Source organism: Alosa sapidissima, chromosome 2 (genome assembly GCF_018492685.1).
Source record: "Alosa sapidissima isolate fAloSap1 chromosome 2, fAloSap1.pri, whole genome shotgun sequence".
In the NCBI taxonomy this organism is placed as follows: domain Eukaryota; kingdom Metazoa; phylum Chordata; class Actinopteri; order Clupeiformes; family Clupeidae; genus Alosa; species Alosa sapidissima.
Genome location: NC_055958.1, coordinates 24,670,610 through 24,689,949, shown reverse-complemented (window position 1 = coordinate 24,689,949; position 19,340 = coordinate 24,670,610). Strand labels below are relative to the sequence as shown.

At 41.0% G+C, this 19,340-nt stretch overlaps 3 protein-coding genes across 6 annotated transcripts; 2 read left to right on the top strand and 1 right to left on the bottom strand.

Annotated features, from left to right (window-relative positions):
* Positions 1 to 746: 746 nt before the first annotated feature.
* Positions 747 to 3,488, top strand: cryba2b (crystallin, beta A2b). Of its 3 annotated transcripts, none has more exons than XM_042081553.1 (6): positions 747 to 863; positions 1,171 to 1,357; positions 2,151 to 2,292; positions 2,611 to 2,753; positions 3,080 to 3,223; positions 3,353 to 3,488. In XM_042081553.1, exons 2-6 carry the CDS (start codon positions 1,194 to 1,196, stop codon positions 3,390 to 3,392), a joined length of 633 nt encoding a protein of 210 aa, XP_041937487.1. In that variant the 5' UTR covers positions 747 to 863; positions 1,171 to 1,193; the 3' UTR covers positions 3,393 to 3,488. The 3 variants fall into 3 exon arrangements, with proteins under 3 accessions (XP_041937487.1, XP_041937506.1, XP_041937496.1); XM_042081562.1 differs by having other exon boundaries at positions 828 to 867; XM_042081572.1 differs by lacking the exon at positions 3,353 to 3,488 and having other exon boundaries at positions 3,080 to 3,344.
* Positions 3,489 to 4,474: 986 nt separating this feature from the next.
* fev (FEV transcription factor, ETS family member) lies at positions 4,475 to 8,913 on the top strand. 2 transcript variants are annotated; one of them, XM_042084581.1, is made up of 4 exons: positions 4,475 to 4,583; positions 4,723 to 5,993; positions 6,458 to 6,529; positions 7,045 to 8,913. In XM_042084581.1, exons 2-4 carry the CDS (start codon positions 5,912 to 5,914, stop codon positions 7,590 to 7,592), a joined length of 702 nt encoding a protein of 233 aa, XP_041940515.1. In that variant the 5' UTR covers positions 4,475 to 4,583; positions 4,723 to 5,911; the 3' UTR covers positions 7,593 to 8,913. The 2 variants fall into 2 exon arrangements, with proteins under 2 accessions (XP_041940515.1, XP_041940513.1); XM_042084579.1 differs by having other exon boundaries at positions 4,700 to 5,993.
* Positions 8,914 to 12,743: 3,830 nt separating this feature from the next.
* Positions 12,744 to 14,888, bottom strand: cdk5r2b (cyclin-dependent kinase 5, regulatory subunit 2b (p39)). Its single transcript, XM_042082192.1, has one exon. It carries the CDS (start codon positions 14,606 to 14,608, stop codon positions 13,745 to 13,747), a length of 864 nt encoding a protein of 287 aa, XP_041938126.1. The 5' UTR covers positions 14,609 to 14,888; the 3' UTR covers positions 12,744 to 13,744.
* Between the last annotated feature and the right edge of the window lie 4,452 nt (positions 14,889 to 19,340).

The window sequence follows — 19,340 nt, the reverse complement described above, 5'->3', positions numbered from 1 at the left end:
GATTACTCGTTACCGAAAAAAGTGGTCAAAATAGACTAACGCACTCCTTACTGACATCACTGGTTAATATGCCATTTCAAACTTAAATGGGATTCTAACTTCAACTTTTAAATCACCTACACAAATTCTAAATATTCAGTTAAATCAGTGCTGATAAAAATGATTGAAATCCTGACAAATGAAACATCTGAGTATTAAATTATCCATATCATTTTTGGAATCGATCAAATGTTTTGATTCTTAGTAATCAAAACATCTTAGTAATTGCAATAAAACTGTATGCTGTCTTCTGTATTTTCAGCGCTGTGCTGTGATGGTACAGATCTGTTTGCAAACAAATGGCCGGTGCAATGGAAGCGCTGTGCATTTAAATCATGCCTACGTCACAAAGAAGCCTTCCCATAGCAGCCCCGGCTGAAAAGCGTTAAGTGTGGCGTCCTATAAGAGAGAGCCAAGCCGCCCAGCTCAGTGTATGGAGCCCATGGACTGGACTGAGCCACTCGGGGACGGTCCGGCTCTCTTTACCCTAAAGTCCGCCACTGGGGGCTAATCTCCCCCCAGCCGCCCCCTCATTATCCCTGTTTTCCAATCAAACTGTCATGTCAGTGTGTTGCCATTGTGCCCGGCTGGCGGTCAGGCACGGGGCACCCAGGGCCTTTCTGATGAGTCAGTGGATATGGGGCCACCACAATGGGCCCTGTGCGGAGCCACAATGGCCAGTCTAATTCAGTCTTTCAGCCCTGGGGGCTGCTGAGTGTGCAGGGTTCGGGTGCATTCCACGCCTGCTGAGGGGCCCGGTCCTATAAAAACACTGGGGAAAGGCTGCAGCCCGACATTGATTAGACCGGATCTGTCCCACATCTGTACGTGAGTATGCCACTGTACCCACTGTCTTGGTTGACATGTGAACATCTGGTTCCTGCACATTGGCAAAAGAGTACAAAGCAGCTATATTCACAGCTACAAACAAAAACATAGATAACATCACGCAAAAAAAAAAAAAAGCTCGCTCTTGAACAATATTAAATTGGTACGCCTTGTCCAGGAATCAAGGTTCTCATCTGTTATGTGTGAACGTCTTTTGGTCTCCCCAAAAGTCTTTTGGTCTTACCCAAAAGTAAGTGGGTGACTTACTGCTGGTCTTCCTTGTCGCCCCTACTCTACCGGCAGAGAGCCTGGTGACAACAGCAACCATGAATACACAACAACAGATGATGGAGCAGATGGGGCAGTGGAGGATCACTGTCTGGGAGGAGGAGAACTTCCAGGGCAAGCGCTGCGAGTTCATGCTGGACTGTCAGAACATCATGGAGAGGGGCTTCCACAAGATCCGCTCCATCAAGGTGGAGAACGGCGCGTAAGTCTCTCGCTGGATTTTAGCTCGCTGGGATACTCCTGTGCTGCTGACGGGGAACCGTGAAAACTACTTGCGGTGTGGCAGGATTATCACATTTTAAAAGAACCCACATTCTTGGATTTGATTTGTGGACGAGAGTCACCTCAGCTGTGCTGCTCAATATCACACTGCCGTGTTCCAGGCTGGTCTGTAAGGAAAGGGCTACTGTTTCAATTGACCTACAGCCGGAGGACTGCTTATTCATAGATGTGATTGGATTATATAGTTTTGTATTTTTACAACAGTTAAGATGCCTGAGAAGCTTATAAGTACTTAGATATGTGATTGTATGCTACTTATATTATATTATTATTAATGATTATATTATATTATATTATATTATATTATATATTCCATGTAATGACCTAATTTGGTCTTCCAATCCCACTGTGAGGACCTGATGACAAGAGAAGGAAATGGTAATGTGTGGGTAAATGAAAAGCAGGGCGTAGTTGTAACAGAGCGCTGAAAGGCCAGCTGTCTGATGTGGAGACAAGAGGTGGAGTGACTGATTGCCAGACAAAAGCGTTGGGAAAACAAAGCACAGAGAAAGCATGTGGTGTTTGCTTTGGCCTTTGTGATCCAATCAGCAGCGCTGAACTCGGTGGTGGGTGCTGGGCGCTGTGGTCGGACTGTTTGATTTTTTGACTCATTTTTACCTGCCAGTAAAACCTCCCAATCTTAAAATTCTCTCTCTCTCTCTCTCTCTCTTTTTTTTTTTCTCGATCCCTCTGTCTGCCTCTCCCTATTCCAGCTGGGTTGGATATGAGTATCCTGAATTTCAGGGTCAGCAGTTCATCCTAGAGAAGGGCGATTATCCCCGTTATGAAGCCTGGAGTGGAAACAGCAGTTACAGAACCGAACACATGCTCTCCTTCAGACCTATTAAGTGTGCTGTAAGTTTGATCTAAGCAGCATAGTTTTAGTGTGCAGTGTGTGTGCTCACCCTGGGATTCACACACAAATGTGGACACCTCACAGATACACATGCCCACACACACACACACACACACACACAAACATAGATTTTGCTGTCACTACAATATGAGCTTCGCCGGAAGCAAAGTACTTTGTGCATTTTTGACAAAAGAGTTGATTAATCCAACATACACATACTTCTATTCCATTATATTTCTGTGTACCCTTTCATAAAAACGTGTACTGTATTTGTAACATCATGTTTTCATTGTTTTCATTTCATTCCATTTGACCAGAACCACAGTGACAGCAAAGTGACACTCTATGAGTGTGAAGACTTCCAAGGACGCAAGTTTGAGATGTGCGATGACTACCCCTCCCTTCAGGCCATGGGCTGGTGCAGCAAGGAGGTGCCCTCCATGAAAGTCAACTCTGGAGCGTAAGTCTCCCCTCACACATTCTAGAACATTCCACACTGCTCCTGCATTTCCTGGGAAGCATATCTTCACTCTAATCACAGATCCCTAACCTCAGCGCTCCCATCATGGTCTACTAGTTTACTGCATCATGTCTTTTATTACTGCATCTTTACCATTGTTCATAATACATTTTTACTGAGGGAGGACATGTTTAGAAAGGCTCAGTAGCCTATTTCGGCTCTCCTAGAAGACAACGGCAAAATGAGTTTGTGCCCAGACATCAGACATATGATCTTATAGACGTGGCGGCAGCTGATAAATGAAACACTGGTCTTTCTCTCTGCAGCTGGGTGGCCTATCAGTTCCCTGGTTACCGCGGATATCAGTACATCTTGGAGAGGGACAGACACCAAGGAGAGTACAGAAACTACAACGAGTTCAGCACCCAAGCCCACACCAACCAAGTCCAGTCTATTCGCAGAATCCAGCAGTAAGTCCGGCGGCTGTTATGTACCTACCATGCCATACAATGTATTAAAATAGGCAATAAAGACTTTATTCAAACTATGGAAAAAGAGTGCTTGTGACAATTCCTTGCTTTTTTTTTTACCCAAAATAGCTTTATTCTCACATCAAAAGAAGTGGACCTGCCCTGCTAATCGTTTCTTTTTTCTTCCTTTTTTTGTGTCAACATAAAGTCGTTTTCTTAAACTTTCTAGCACTATCGAACTACATTACCTTTTCATGATTCAGCATTAATTTTATTATACTAGCAAGCCTTTTGTTTTTGAAGCATTAATAGATTTCCTGTGTTTATATATTAATGAAGACAGACTGCCTCTTCTTAATAAAGTACTTACAACCAGAATATTTGCATATTATTTGAAGACATTTAAATGTTAGAATAGAATGTGTCTTGTTCATGTCAGATTGTATTTTCTTCCCAATAAACAAAGCACGAGATGACGTGTTAATGCTTCTACCATTTGTTGTTGCAATGTTGTGTTGTGCAGCATGCAATATTACAAAACCATCTAACCCTGCATTAGAATAAGGATAGTATTAGTCAAAATCAATAACTGTATGGGGTATTTCAAGGCCAGATTTGTCTGGTTCACCAAATTTAATTCTATTTCAACAGTTTACCATGAATTGTGTTAGTGTCCATTTTGGTGTAACCCTAATTATGACACAGTGAACCTTATTGTATTACCCAGTTTACCCATCACATGAACAGGACAACCTACCAAATATATATCCTACATGTACTACATGTCAATGCGGATTCTACAAAGCTTTGAGCTGTCCAGGGTCCTGATGTGTGGCTTGACGCTTACCAGACACACTTCCAGAAATTATAGAAATTACAAACACCTCCAGAAATTGCTTCCGAAATTACATCATAGAGTATGAAAAACTTCGATTTTTGAAGAGGAAAGGGAAAAAATCACATACGCATACCAAGGCCTACTTTACTTCCGCGTTACTGTTTTCTGGCGTTTGGCACGCCTCTCACATTTGCTGCACAATGTGCGCATCCTGTTGAGAATCCGTGTCTTTGTTTGTTTGTCTGCTAACCGTTCCAGCCGCACTGTAAACATCCACGTTGTATTTGGCCTGGAAATAGAAGTTTCTTTTTTAATACCGTCCCACGCCCAATCCAGGATCTCCTCATCAATGTTCAACTACATACACACCTTTGTCAAATATGCACTTCTAGTTGGACTGATTATAACTGCCGCACACTCTTGGAGTCCTTAAAATCACCCACACGTTTTCGATAGTGGAGGTGAAATTCTCTTCTGGATGTTTTGGTAACCTCACTGGAGGAGGTGAATGACTATGGAAAGGTAATAGGCTACTTGAATCGAGAGCATTAACACAACTACGGAGACGGATTTGTTTTCTATGAATTAATGGCTTGACATTGAAGATTATTAATTTAGTTTATTGTTAACTGTCATAGACCATGGCGACCCGCTTTTACAGTCGGCAACAGGAAGATGCGATGGTCACCAGAGCTACTGCAGTCGATAATTCTATAAGAAGGGATGGCATCAATGTCTAGCTTTCGGGGCTTGTTTTAAGTTGCCTGCGATCTGTATATGGACTCAGGCAGCTAAAGCAAGTCTGGGAAGCTAGAGACCGAACACCTGGGGACAAAGCCAATCTATCAAGTCGCGAGCATGCAGTGATAGGCCTATCTCATCTGGACGGAAACCTCGTCAGGATTGAAGGACCAGAGTTGGAAGAAAACAAACTCTATTAGTGGGCTACGTATGACCAGGAAAACCTTTCAGGAAGTAGCCTAAACTTTTGCCACACATAATTGAAGTGTGTAAATCCAGTTGACATGCAACGGATTTGACGCAAAAATGTGATAAAAAGTAATAAAAAATCTTCGTAATAAAAATTTTATATAAGGCAGCCTATGCTTTGATCACTGTCTTTTGTCAACTTAAGCGTAAGCTATACAGCAACAGTGGTATTTATTTTTTAATCCCATTTGAAAATCATTAGCATGTATTAATCTAAACGCATTTAATTTAGAGCAACAGACATTGGTGGCCACGATTATTTAACACAGTGAGGTGCACAGGGACCATTTTATCTGGGCTAGGTCCTATAGGTTTGTCACAGACTAATGGCCCATCACTCTGAGCCAATAGAGTAATAAGGCATGGTTTTACATTTACGACAACGTTTCACCTCGATTATATGACATGCAAATGTAGCCTAATGTCTGGGATAAAATGTCCTTGTGTACTGAAACGCAGTCAAGCGTGGTTTTAAAGGCAAATACTCTATTCCAACATGGAACAGGCCTTTATGTTTGCAAAGAGGTAAAAAGGCGGAAAAGAGAGAGGATCTGAACTGGTTTCCATGTCAAACACTTCAATTCTCCATAGAAACTCTGATCTTAACGCTGAAACTTTATTAAATCCTGATGGTGGAATCGATAAGGCAGAATTTCTATCGGCTCCTTTTTATTGTGGAGACAGGGAGGGATGACAGAGGTAAATTGCTCTTTTAATTAAAGCAATGCACCAAAGGAAATTGCTGTCTGAATATTGTCTCAGAGATGGAGCTTGTGACAGTTGCCTGGAAACTTCAATCTGTCTCCCATTTATTCCAGATCATAGTTTTGAGATAAAGTTTAATAAAAATCTTTACCCGAATGAAAGCCAACCCTTCCAGATCAACAGACACAATGAGACAGAACTGCGGAGGAAACCTCATGTTTAACATGTATCTCTCAGGTACACTTGCTCTTTTGTATAAAATCGGATTTTTTAGTTCTTACTTATTATATTTCCATGGGCGATTCTTGTAGTTCTCGGATGCTGGGTTGCTCCTGGGCATTGATTGCTTGGCTTTTCAATCTGAAACCCGTCTCTTCTTTTGTCGGAAATCGGATTTCCTTTTTCCTGAACGCGTTTCCTGGCTTCACAGCTCAAGTTCAGGGAAAGCAATAGAAGCTACAGGAGAACCTCGGCACTCTGAGACCTATCACAGCCTTGGATATATTTACATTTATAATTCTTTTTTTGATTTAAATTGTGCTTTTTAATATTTTACTTTATCTTCGCTATATTGACATATTGTTTTCACGGTGTCCCCTTAGAAGCATAGAAACATTTTATAGAGATTATTCACATTGGTTAGGCTATTAATAATCCGTGCATTATATAAATGTTCATCTAGTCATTAATCCCATGTTCAGATCCTTCAGATAATCTTCTGAAAGAGGCTAAAAACGCATCATGGAGCCCTATGAATACGGGAGTGCAAAAAGGTAAGTCATTATTTTCGGGTGCTCTAAATATTGGTAAACACAATTTAAAATGTTGCCCTCCAGCATTAATTCAGTCTACAGAGGGCTGTTATATTAGACCCAAATTATATTAATTTAGCATTAATATTTTTGGTAAATATCTTAATATTCTGGGCACAGCTGTGTTTATTTTCTGATGGTTTATTGAACATTTAAATACATTACGCAATGAATTACATTACGCATGTCTTTTTTAATTTACTTGTACAGTCTAGCGACTCAGTTTCATGAGATTGTGTATAGGCCATTAGTAAAGTCAAATGTCAACAACAGTTGTTAAAGCCAACAACAAATATATGATAACAAACGTGATTTCCATATTATTATTATTTTTTTATTTAAATGTTATAGTGAGATCCATTTGAAATTATAAATTCAAGCTTGGTGCACGTTCTCTTTGGCACGTCTTTTGTTTTGTCTGTCAAACATGTTATTTTTGCATTTATTCAATTACATGGTATCACATTTTATTTCAGGAAGTGGACAAATTCAGCTCTGGCAGTTTCTCCTCGAGCTCTTGTCGGACAGTTCCAACATATCGTGCATCGCATGGGAAGGCACCAACGGGGAATTTAAACTTATCGATCCGGACGAAGTGGCCCGTCGATGGGGTGAGAGGAAAAGCAAGCCCAATATGAACTACGATAAACTTAGCCGAGCTCTCCGCTACTACTACGACAAGAACATCATGACAAAGGTGCATGGAAAGCGCTATGCCTACAAATTTGACTTTCACGGTCTGGCACAAGTGTGTCAACCTTCGTCGACCGAACAAGCCTTTTATAAGTTCCAGAGTAATTTCACACCGCTGCCGTTTTCAGGCATTTCCAAGCTCAACCTGATGGCTCCAGCCGTTAGTCACTCCGGATTCTCGTACTGGCCAGGCTCCCCGCCGACTCTTTACCACAGTCACAACTTGCAACCTTCTGGGCCCTTTGGCACCGTATCTGCGCCTCATATCAGCTGCGTCAACAACATCAATAACTTAAATAATTTAAATAATATTAATAGTCCTTATAATTGAATACCGTTTGAGTTAGAGATGTGGATTAGATAAAATTGCCTGGGTAAAGAGAATGTAAAAGTTGTAACAATACACGCAAATTTCCTGCGGCACAATAAAGACCTATATAACTTAATCGAAACTGCCCATCCATCCTTAAGCAATATTTTGTAATGACATTTGGCTCACTTAAAAACGACGAATTGCCATAATGACATTTAAACAGAAATGTAGGCCTACTAAACAATTTATTTTAACTTGCAGAGATGCGTGACCTATTAGCGCCATCTCATGGCTGAAAAGCGCTAGGCCTACTTCGAAGAGGACGCGAGGACTGGTCTATAGCTGCATCCAAACTCTCTTTTAGACAACGACAATACATACAACTACTCGGCCATTTGACATGTTATTGTAGGCCTGCCCACAAAAAGCGTAAGATCGTTGCTATTTTTCTGTAATGTTCAGTTTACAGACAGAGGAAAAATATAGATTTCATATTAATCAGGGAGACCTTCAGGAAACGATAGGCCTGTAGTTTTCAACTGGGCCTATGGGAGTCATTTTTTATTACTGCGCTCAATGAAAATCAGATGGTAATATGTTAGGTTACAGGTTGCTAGTGGTCCTCTAATAGAAAGGGTGGATGTAGAAGCCGTCAAGTTCTATAGGAGGCAGTGCAGTCATCAACCTAAAACCTAAAGAACATTCAAACAAAATGATAATATAGGATTCCTTTTCAAATCAATTAAAACAGCCTCCAGTTAAAATAGCATCACCGAAACCGACCAACACCAATAGATAGACCCACCCAGAAGCGCACCAGGCCTCGTTGCGGCATTTCTAAAATGTAAAGGGTAGCCACCTTACTGGGTTACACTCCTCTTGCCAAAACAAATAGGAAGACATACAGTTTGAAGCTTTACAGAACATCTAAGAAGGTGTTCCCATTCATGGCGATTTGCTGTCCAATCGTTTTTATTGTTGGACTTAAAGACTACGTTTTACGTAGCTCCGACACTGTTTAGGCTATCAGTGGTAGCCTACCGCCTTTCTAATAAGCCTCATTTTCACTATAATGTATTTGCTATATAGGCGACACGCATTATTTCATTAGAGGCTACAGTTTAATGTGCAGTTGGTGACAATGTTTTTAACAAGCCCTCCTATTAAAAATATGTGGCCCATGCCATTTTAATGGTCTATCTATGTTCTATGTTTGTGATATGTTTGGAGTAAAAGTTGTTTTATAACGTGTATTGTTGTCATTTTCCTCAGTAATAAAGTTAGACGACAACATTGATGGTTATGGACGTCAACAATAATAAAAAAAGATTTGATGAAACATTTTAAAAATTAAATTTGTACTGCTTGTTTAGCCTACATACCATTATATATCTGAGAAACAGGCCACACAATTCACAAAATTTAGTCGATAAAGGAAGGTTACACACAACTCGATTGTCAATAGCATCAAGAAGATCTAAACCCGTAGTGACCACAAGGTGGCACCAGAGAACAGCGATTTGTCTTACAAAACCAACAGCCATCGCCTCATCTCTCCTCACTCTTCATTTGAGTTTGAGTACCGTGTAAAGTGTAAGAGCAAGTGTAGAGCAAGTGTAAAACGGCAAGAAAAGAGATTATGTTTTTTGAGTCAAAATGTATTATTCACTACTTTAGTAGAACCTACATGAACCTACTTGCACTATTTAACATAGGTCTGCCATGTTACACGTATAGAAAATGATATACTTGATTTCAATTTGACATAAAACATTTGGTTGGTCTCGTAAGTAAATAAGGTAACTCAGAAAATGCTTTAATGACTGCGCCTAGATTGAGAGAGGAGGGGGCTGATAAGGAACCGTCCAGCTTATGTGACTTGCATATCAATAGAACCTTCAGAGAACTGGCTCTATTGATGGCAACACCAATGCCTGTTCTGTCACATTGAATGCATTTCAAGTCCAGACTTCTGCCTGCCTCACCAATGGACTATGCCAAGAGAGGCAAACTAGCCACTATAGAAGCTCAGGGTTTCCAAAAAGGGTTCTATTCCCTGAAACAGTTGCAAGAAATGTTCATTAAAATCAGACAAGTCCTTCTGCACTGGCAAGTGGGTACTAATGCTATTTAAACCACATATACCAACATTTTTAATCAAGGAACACTATAGCTGTAGCAGTGAATATCTATATATAAAAATATAAAAAATGTATCCTGTGCGAACATGCACAGAAAGCATGTAAGGCTTGGAACATGCAATACTGTAAAGTAAAGGTATACGTCGCTAATGAACCAGGTCAAATCGGGCTTTTAAGAGGCTCCCGGCAGAGAATACTGAATTGGAGAGAGTGTCGGAGTTAATCTTCACATTAGCTGTGCTAAGTAGGATCAGTCATCTCCCTCCTTACATAACACAGTAGTGTGGGGATGTGGGGTTTCCAGGATGAGGTAGGCTAAGACCAGACAAAAACATGATTTTCAGCCAAGGACATACAAAACAAAACCAGGTTACATTTACTTTCTGATAGGGCCCTCATGACTAATCAGTGTTTCAGTGAATTGTTCAGCGTCATCTGTAATGAAAAGTACATATAGGCATTTTTGTTGCCCAGTTCATTTAAAAACAAAACAATGGCATAACAGTTTTTTTTATTGTCAGTAAAAATGTACAAAAAAAAAGAGGCAGAATATGTGCCAGACTTGAACAAATGAGGGCGACTTCAGTGAAAGCCAACTGAAGATAAATGTGGAGCAGGTACTTTCTATAAGAAGGTGTTGGCTGTGCAGTGCAGCTTCAGTGCTCCCTGGAGATCACTAAAGCCCAGGCTTCTAAAGTGTCGGAGCCATTCTCTGACTCACTCGCTATCAGTGGGAAGCACTGCAACCAAGCCTCTCAAAGAGTTCAGTCACAGCAAAGCACACCTACCCACCCAGTCTCTAAATATATCCCTCTGCAGCACAATGCCACAGAGACGAGGGATGAGGGAAATGTTATTGACCCAGTTATGGTGTCCTGCAGTAGAAACGTGTGTGATTTGGATTTTTATTTGTTATGCAGTCGTCAGATTTCAAGTATTTCACATTCAGGTGCACATTGCAAGCAGACAGAACATGTGGGGAAAAAACACGGCTAATTTTGTTACATACCCTCATGAGAAATAAGGAGGGGTGTTTCTTTGTGCTATTTATAACATCCCCACACAGCCCTAGATGCTATTGGAACAATGCACAGACCTATAACCACCTATGCACTGATTGAAATAATGAATGGGAGGCAGGTAGCTTGAGGACTGAGCTCCCTCTGGACTGTCATCAAGGCTTATATAAGCAGCCCCATGGCACATAATGCAATGATACCTTTTACAGTTAGATGACGCACAGATTCAAGGAAAGCATTTAATTTAGGTTGGACTGCAGAGATCATACTTTGATTGCCAAAAGCTTATCAGATAGTGACTCCTGTATAGGGCTTTACGTGTCTATTTTTAGTTAAAAAGAAGAATGGTCATAGACTATACTGTATGTGTTTGTAGTTTATATGTTTAGATAAAAGTGGTAGTTTCAGTTTTAGTATCATCCATAGAAAGTGCTATACAGGCCATTTTAGTTGATATTGATGAAAATAAGAATAGCTGGTATAATTCCCTCTGTGGTAACCTACTGACACTAGTAAACATGGATCTGACCCATAGAGGAGAAACTCCTGGTGATGTCCCCATTCATTACTCAGGCCAGGTCAGCATCACTGAACACTGACTCTTACCTGAAGCAGCCCATTCATGCAAGGATGGGATAAAGTGAGATTAGACTTCCCACATATAGCTGAAGGTTCAGCCGGCTGCAAATACTGGAGTAATCTTGTAGACAGATTAACAGCTATATTAGACTGAGAGATACAGTAAGAGAGAAACAACCACCACAACAACGTAGGAAGGTGACGTGACAAGTAGGAAGGTGACGTGAAATGATTGAAAATTATAAAGAATGGCATAATCATCCCATCTACTCCTTAATCTCTTTGCCTGCTGTACACACTAATTTAACAGGCTGTGCCAGTGAAGGCACCCACACACTATATTAAAATTAAGCCTGCCTTTTCAGGTCATTCAGGGTTGATACGATCAGATATTATGGTCCATTTGTCCATTAGCTTCACTATGGTGTTGCATTATTTTCATGCACTAAAGTAAACATACTGATTTCAGATACCAGATTGATACGGGAACAGGTAATGTTCTGTAGCACAATGGCCGTAATGTCTACAGAATTATCAGTTGATCTGTTGGTCATCCCTGATCATATTACAGTAGGCCTAGGCTACTATTCAATTCTGCAATCCTCTTGTCCCTGATCATACTAGGCCTACTCTCCACTGGAATCCTTTCATTTTGTCTTGCCTTCACTTTGTTGAAGGGCTAATGTTGCTAGTGTAGCAGCAGTTACAAACTTTCCATAATTAAAGTAAATGAAGCATTTGTTGCATGTCCAGATGAATGAATATAGGGCCTACCCAACTGTTTACACAGATACTGCAATAATGCCTCATGCCTGCAGTAACTTGGGCTCAGCGATCCTGTGGTTACTATAGAGACGGAAGCAGAATATGCAGGCGATCTTGGATCACACGTCCCTCTGAGCCAGAGAAGAGGCAGAGACTGCAGCAAATTCTGTCCAATAAACTCAAAGATCATTCATGCTGCCTGTTTTATTCACAAAATCTTGGGGATTCATTCATTCATTCATTCTATCTCTTGAAACCATGACATAACAAGATTCTCAATAGCAGATGCTGTGTAAGTGATATAAGTGGTTAGATGACATACACTAAGGTGCAGAGACTGCATCAAATATGCAGTCTCTATAATATAATAATAATAATATAAAATAATATTTATAATCAGAATCTTTAAATGATGTTAATAGTTTACTGTTATAACAGGTTCACAAAAAGTAAATGTCATTAGTCATTTGTCATTAGTCATTATTAGGTAATCATTTGTCATTAGTAGGTAGGCATTATGGTGTGCTTTGGGGAAAATAATGGTTGAATTACAATTCAGCACCAAGGCTAGTAACTAGGCGAGGCGGTCAAGCCTCATAAAAATACAAGATACAAAAATGTACAGTATTTGTATAAGTTTTTTTTATTGTTCATGTGTTCAGCAGTTGTCAGGTCTTCAAACTCCGTATACAGTTCACATATGCAGACAGTGCACAAAATGTCAGTGGACTGTGAAAGCAACGAGGTAGGCTATTTTTGTAACCATAAACCTTGTGTAGTGTTTGCCTTTAGAGAAGGCTGTGAGATCTCCTGTAAAATAACATTTTATTCAAGTGGATTAAAAAGAACAACATCAAAACCCGTATGTCATTGAGATACAGTCTAACATAGGAGCTGCATGTCTTCAGAGGGGAAATGTTGATTCCAAGTTTAAAAGGGCAGTTTATAAGTTCCAGCTTAATAGCTCATATTCATGCCTGTTGAATACAGATGTTACTGTTCTGAAATGGATCACGGTCTATCTGTTCTAGTAAACAGGCCTACAAAAATAGGCATATTGACAAATCAGCTGAACTGATTTCATAGGAAAATTAGCTAATCTTTACCAATAGAGAGTAAAATAAAACCACAAAACATTCAAATCAGCAACAAATATACAACATATAAAGAGTTGTTTAAAACAACCTCTATTGGCACATTGGACATCTTGTCTTCAAAAATGTATTTTTGAAGTTAAACAAAATGGACGTGCATTCTGGCCAGGCCAGGGCCAGCACCTTGGATAGTTCCCCATGTCATCTGTACAGCAGCACTGCCTTGAAATATTTGTGTTCTTATGAACAAGGAAAAACAGTAACATAATTGGAAACACTACGTTTCAGAGCAGTATTCTTCACAGTATTGCACCACAGAGCTACATCTGATGAGCAAGTTCATAAACACAATCTTTTCGGCATGCAAATACTGTAGGCTAGTCCAACCGGTGACAGAACACTGGTTTCTAGATACAGGCTTCATATATCCCTATTAACACTGTTTTTTAAAAAAAATAAAATAAAGATCAAAGGTCCCTGCCAAATATGCCACCCGAATGAGACAAACAGATATCGTAGCCTATAGCACGTAATCTCCATACTATCAGCAAAGCATTCAAATGATAGGACACTCAACGATCTAGGTCACTTCCCTTTGCATCTTTTGTCACACTCTCGCCTTTGAGTTCCTGAAATACCTCAGTGAAAAAATGTGGATCAATGTTGATTTGCATCATTTGATCACTCATGTTATCAATGACACTTAGTGACAGATCCCAGAAAGTATCCTTGTTACCCTCCACAATGAAGGGGCTGAGAGGGTAAGAGATTTCGTTGCCCATGTATGAGTAAGCCAGGTACAGGCAGGTAAGAAAGATGCCATGAAGTTCGCCTCGGGTGTCAACATCTTCAGTGACCGTTTCTCGACAGATCAAGTAGACAAACACCAGGCTAGCTGGTGTGATGAAACCCTGATCCTGCCAGCCTTGTAACAGAAGGGTTCGGTCTACATTTCGGAACCAAATGACAACTTCGTTCGCACTGAGTGCTTTGAGTTTATAACATCTTCTGCAAAAAAATTCTCCGAGGCAAAGCAGAAGCTCGCCAGTCGATGCTTGGACAATCACCTTCCTGGGAGAGACGAGGGATAGCTTGCTGGATTGTTTTTGCACAGCAATGATCCTTTTGCCACTGTGAGAGGGTGTCAGTGATTGAGTTGGTGGAGGGTTCTGTGCTGGTACTGGTTCTGGACTCAAGTGCTCTCTTTTCTTCAGATTTTCGTTATTCAATTGCTCCACCTGATTTTCATTGGCTTGTAGCTGGCAATCCGGGTTAACTTTTTTGGTATTCTTCGACGACGAGGTAACATATCTTTTAAACGACAAGGCTGATTCCAGTACAGAATGTTTCTTAAGGCTTTTCTCGGTAGGCTCGGGTCCATTGACCACGATAGTTGTCTTCCGAGATGACGGAGATATTGAGAGAATGGTACCCATTTCTGCAGCTGGATGGATGTCACTTGGTGGGATCCGGAGATGTAATTTCCCAGAAGTAATGTCACGCTGGTCAGCAGTGGTGTTACCTCGCACGTCTCATTTCTATTGTAGCAGGCAGTTCTTGAAGCGATGCAGGGGGTTGTAAGTATATCCCCGCTCAAGAGGCTCCTTGACACCGATTGCAATCTTCAGCTATGGTCGCAGAACTGCTCTGAAGAGCAGCAACTCGCGGTACAGCAGACACAAGTGTAATCTATTTCAGTAAACCGGGATTAGTGGATTCTGTCTAATGAGCCAACCAACCTCACGATGTCTCATCAGATTGACTGGGGAATGGAACCAATTAGAGAGCCCCTTTTAAATGAGGAGCCTTGGTTTACCTTTTTTGACTCTTTGAATGTTATTGCTTTCTATCTGAATCTCCATAAAAAAAACATGAACCTCTCTATAGCCTGTGGCGAATCTCTATAAAAATGACTGAATCACCAAAATACCTACATGTTTGTCACAAAGCATGGGCGCCATGAATGCATATAGTTTATCATCATTATTTTGGTAATGGTAATTTTTGAAACTCACACTTTCTATTCTGAACAAGAATAATAATAATAAAACAAAACAATGCATCAACGACAAAAGGTTCACGGGTTATCTGAGGCCTGTGGCCAACACATTCTAAGACTGCCAGCTAATTAGGCAAGCAGGGAGGGAGAGTCTGTTACATGACTGGTGCTTAAAGTGTCCCTTCATTAGCTTTGTGAGGAGCACAAGTCCCTAAGCATCCATGAACAGGTCACATCAAGTCACTTAGGACTCTGTGGAAAACCTCTAAAAATAGTGTCAGGGAGAACTCCTCACAAACAAAATGTTTGCATTGTCTTTCAGTGTTTCAAACACCTTGGTTTAAGAAAGGGCTCAATGGTAGGAACTGAAATAAATTGAATTTTAACAGATTTAAAGATTAGGAAACTAGCCCTATGCTAACTGTATGGACTATCTCTTTCCAGTGGAGACAGCACATTGTTTATTCTTCACAATGAAGAGATCAGATGCAAAACCCTCTAAATGCCACCTCCGTCAAAAATGAGATAACGATGATGAGTGAATGCTCTCCACACATAGTATACTTTAATCAAATCATTTTGCTACAAAACCCACTAAATACCACTCTTTTCCTGGTCTGAAATATCGATTTCTAGGCAAAAACCTATAGGAGCCTGATATAAAATGTTCATTTTAAAAAAAAAATGGTCAGACGGATTTAGAGGGTTTTGTATCTGAACTTTTCACATACACTCATATAGAGAATCTGATCAATTTGATATATAAATATTGCCTTAAAGACATATGCAAGGTTTTGACATTAATATAACTGCTTTGAAGTCATGTTAATGGTAAACTAACTTGGCACATCTGGCGCACATCTCCCAAGTTGTACCCTCCCCATCTACGAAGAACACTTCGCTCTTCCCCAACCCGGAGAATCACAAACTGCTTTAGTGCAATTTGTACGGAATTGTGCAATATTATTTTTGTAAACAAATCCACATATCCACTGGGGGGAAGGATGCAAGCCATGAGTGGTGTAGACAACAGTGGTGTAAAATGCAAATGTTCCGTAACTGTAGGGGGACTTCATAGCATTAAAAAATAAACTGTATTGGATACTTTTAAATCCTTATTCATGTTATTTAGACCTCTAATCTATAGCATGAATGCTTTGCCTGTTTGCATCAAAAAGGCAAATCTATGATGGTAAGATTACTGATAGCATTCTGTCTAGTATAGTTCTTGTTTGGGTAAAGAATGGCAGTAGTTTTCCCATAGTTTGACTGAATCAAATTGATTAGACAAGATGTGCATAGCAGCAGTCACAGGATGTATTCAATGCTTATATATGTGTGAGCCTTACATCAGAAATGTGCAGCAAATGTGCCCTGCAAACAAACATCTGTAATAGTAAGTGAATAAAGCACATAAAACAGACATGTGAACATCACACTTCACAATGACAATTGACGACTGTGACTCTTTCCTATGTTGCTGCCTCTGACAGTGATGTGCCTTTTGTGCAGCAGAGACTGTTCATACAGGGAGCTGAGACCCAAACTGTGAGATTATTTGAAAAGCTTAGAGCTCAGATTAATGTCCTTAGGGACGCATGGTGATGAAGCGTAAGAATATAACTTTCCCATAATGCCCTTTCCAGCTCTGTGAAACCATTTTATTTTGGGCGGTAAGGCACACACTCCTCTCATATCTCACTGAGCACAGACTTTCACACTAATGCCCGCTGATTTATGACAGAAGACGCCATAAGCCTGTTGTGAGTCAGCCAAGCCTGATGCTGCTTTTTAGAGTTGGTAATTAGAGAGAGATGGTGGCCCTCTCCAGACTTGCCCTGATATACCCCTCATTTGACTGGGTGGGTGGCATGGAGTTCAGGCCAAGAGAGTGACTCACACATAAGATGGCAGGAAAAGGGAGTTCGCGGCACTGTGACATAACATCAGCTGCGCATGCCCGCATGGTCCATATCTGCTGGCAATAGGATGAGAGGAAATGTAAGTTCACGCCATTGAGAAAAGTCTAATATCACCAGAAAAGCAGACTTTCAGACATAACAAGCTCAGTGATAATGTAATCATTTAATCTGCTTACTACCAACTTTACAGGGCAATGGACACACTCCTCTATTAACAGATTCAACTGAGGCAGCATGGTAGACATGGAATTAGAGGTATCTTCATTAACACTTTCACTGTGTAACAAGTTAAAAATGTTACTTACCTGACGTGCGTTGTAAAGCATGCATAATTCCACTGGATATGAAAAACAAAATAAAAAATACTTTCCAAGAACATTTCTTCCCGACTAAATAACCAATGTTTCAGAGTACATCTACTCTACAACAAGTGGCATTGCTGAAAAGAGGTCTCAGAAAATGAGTTGGAGTATAGATTTGAGGACGACCAGCAGAGGGCAGTATGCCCTTTGCAGATGGGTGTCTCTAACAAGTGAATAATCCTGCTGTTAGGTGGGCTGTTGACTGGTCCTGTCAGCAACAGCCTTCACCACCACAGGCTAATATTTAATATCCTCAGGCAAGAGGCAGTGAAATCCTACACCCCAAGGCATCTATCTGGGTAATATTCTCCGTCATGACAGAATCCTCCTTTCAACCAGTCTGCCACTGCCAACAGTACAAGATCAGAACAAATGGCGATTATGCCTCACCAGCTGTTCACAGAGGAAAAGGCTCTCAGCAATAAAGACAGCCATTTATCCAATTTGTCTGCATTCGGCAGCGATGTTTATAAAGTGTAATAAATAGCATGGTGCAGTTATGGGGGAGAGTTGTGTTGTAGGCCCACATATTACACAATTTCAGAAATAGCCTATACAGAGAAATATTTCATTTGTATGCCTGCACACACTGCAGGTGGACAACATAATCACATATGACTGTGTAAGGTTAATAAATGCCATGTGTTTCACATTATGCAATACATTTCACAATACAGTAACTGAAACGTTTCAGAAGACTGACTCCCACCATCACTCCTCCACTGTCAAGGCCTTGTAGAGCCTTAGGACAGTACTGTGCAAAAGAATCTCCCCTCCCCTTTGTTGTGGGGCACATCAAAAGCAAACAAAGGGATCATGTTGCTCCTCTTATCGAAGACTTGTCCATCAGGCCCTTCAGCGGGGGCTTAGTGCACAGCCAAGAACAGGTGGGCAGCTGGAGGGATCACAGCCCCACAGAGGAGCCCATCCACAGCTGTGCAACACAGGTCAAGATAAAGACACACGACACACCATCAGTATGGCATTAGAAGCACATCACAGGCATAGCATTCAGCGGTTTTCTTTAGTCTTAGAGGGGAAAAAAACAAGACCTTGTTGAGTGGAGGGAGGACTTTTGAGAACATGAGAAACTGAGAGTCTTGGGGTCTTTTTGGATTGTCTTTTTTTACTCATTCCGTTTGGGAGGAGGAAGAAAAATGTTGGTGTGTGTGTGTGTGTGTGTGAGGGGGGGGGGGGGGGGTGTTGAAATCAGGGTCAGGGGTCCACCCACGACCTTCTGAGGGAGTCAACTCGGTGCACTCGCACGTGCGCCGCTGAATCGGAGATCAAACAAACATCCGGTCTGTCGCCGACCCCTGATGTGATGAGCAAGCGGCGGCTGGCGAAATGAGGTCTGGCTCTCTTCGTTCTGTGAAAGCTAGCGCACCTGCCACCTGATCAAAGCCGCTGCCATTTGAAAGCTATTCGTTCGGTAATGCGGCGGCATATCCTTGTAAAGCAGACAACAAAGAAATCTGTTGCTATATTTAGCTAGAGTGGCTAGCTACATACGGATATCAGTTTAAAAAACAGGCTGGCCGGTGTTTATCGGAGGCTGCCTGACATCGGGCATCATCCGTCGCTGCTTTGTAGAACACCCAAAGAGGGGCGACTGGGAAAGAACACTCGAGGACCTTGAAACACCTCCACGCTTTCCACTGACGGACGATTTTGAACTTCCTTACTCTTTGATTGGTGGACCTCTGCCACGTCTGTATGCTGTAGAGTACACTTCAAAGCCAACAGCACTTGTTTAACTTTATTGAGCAGGGCCTATCAACAATGTGGAGGGCTTAGACTTTTCTATAAGTTCATCATTAAATCTTTCATATGGTAAATATCCTAGCTGTTGTATTTTGGTATTTTATAAATGAAGTGTTTCTAT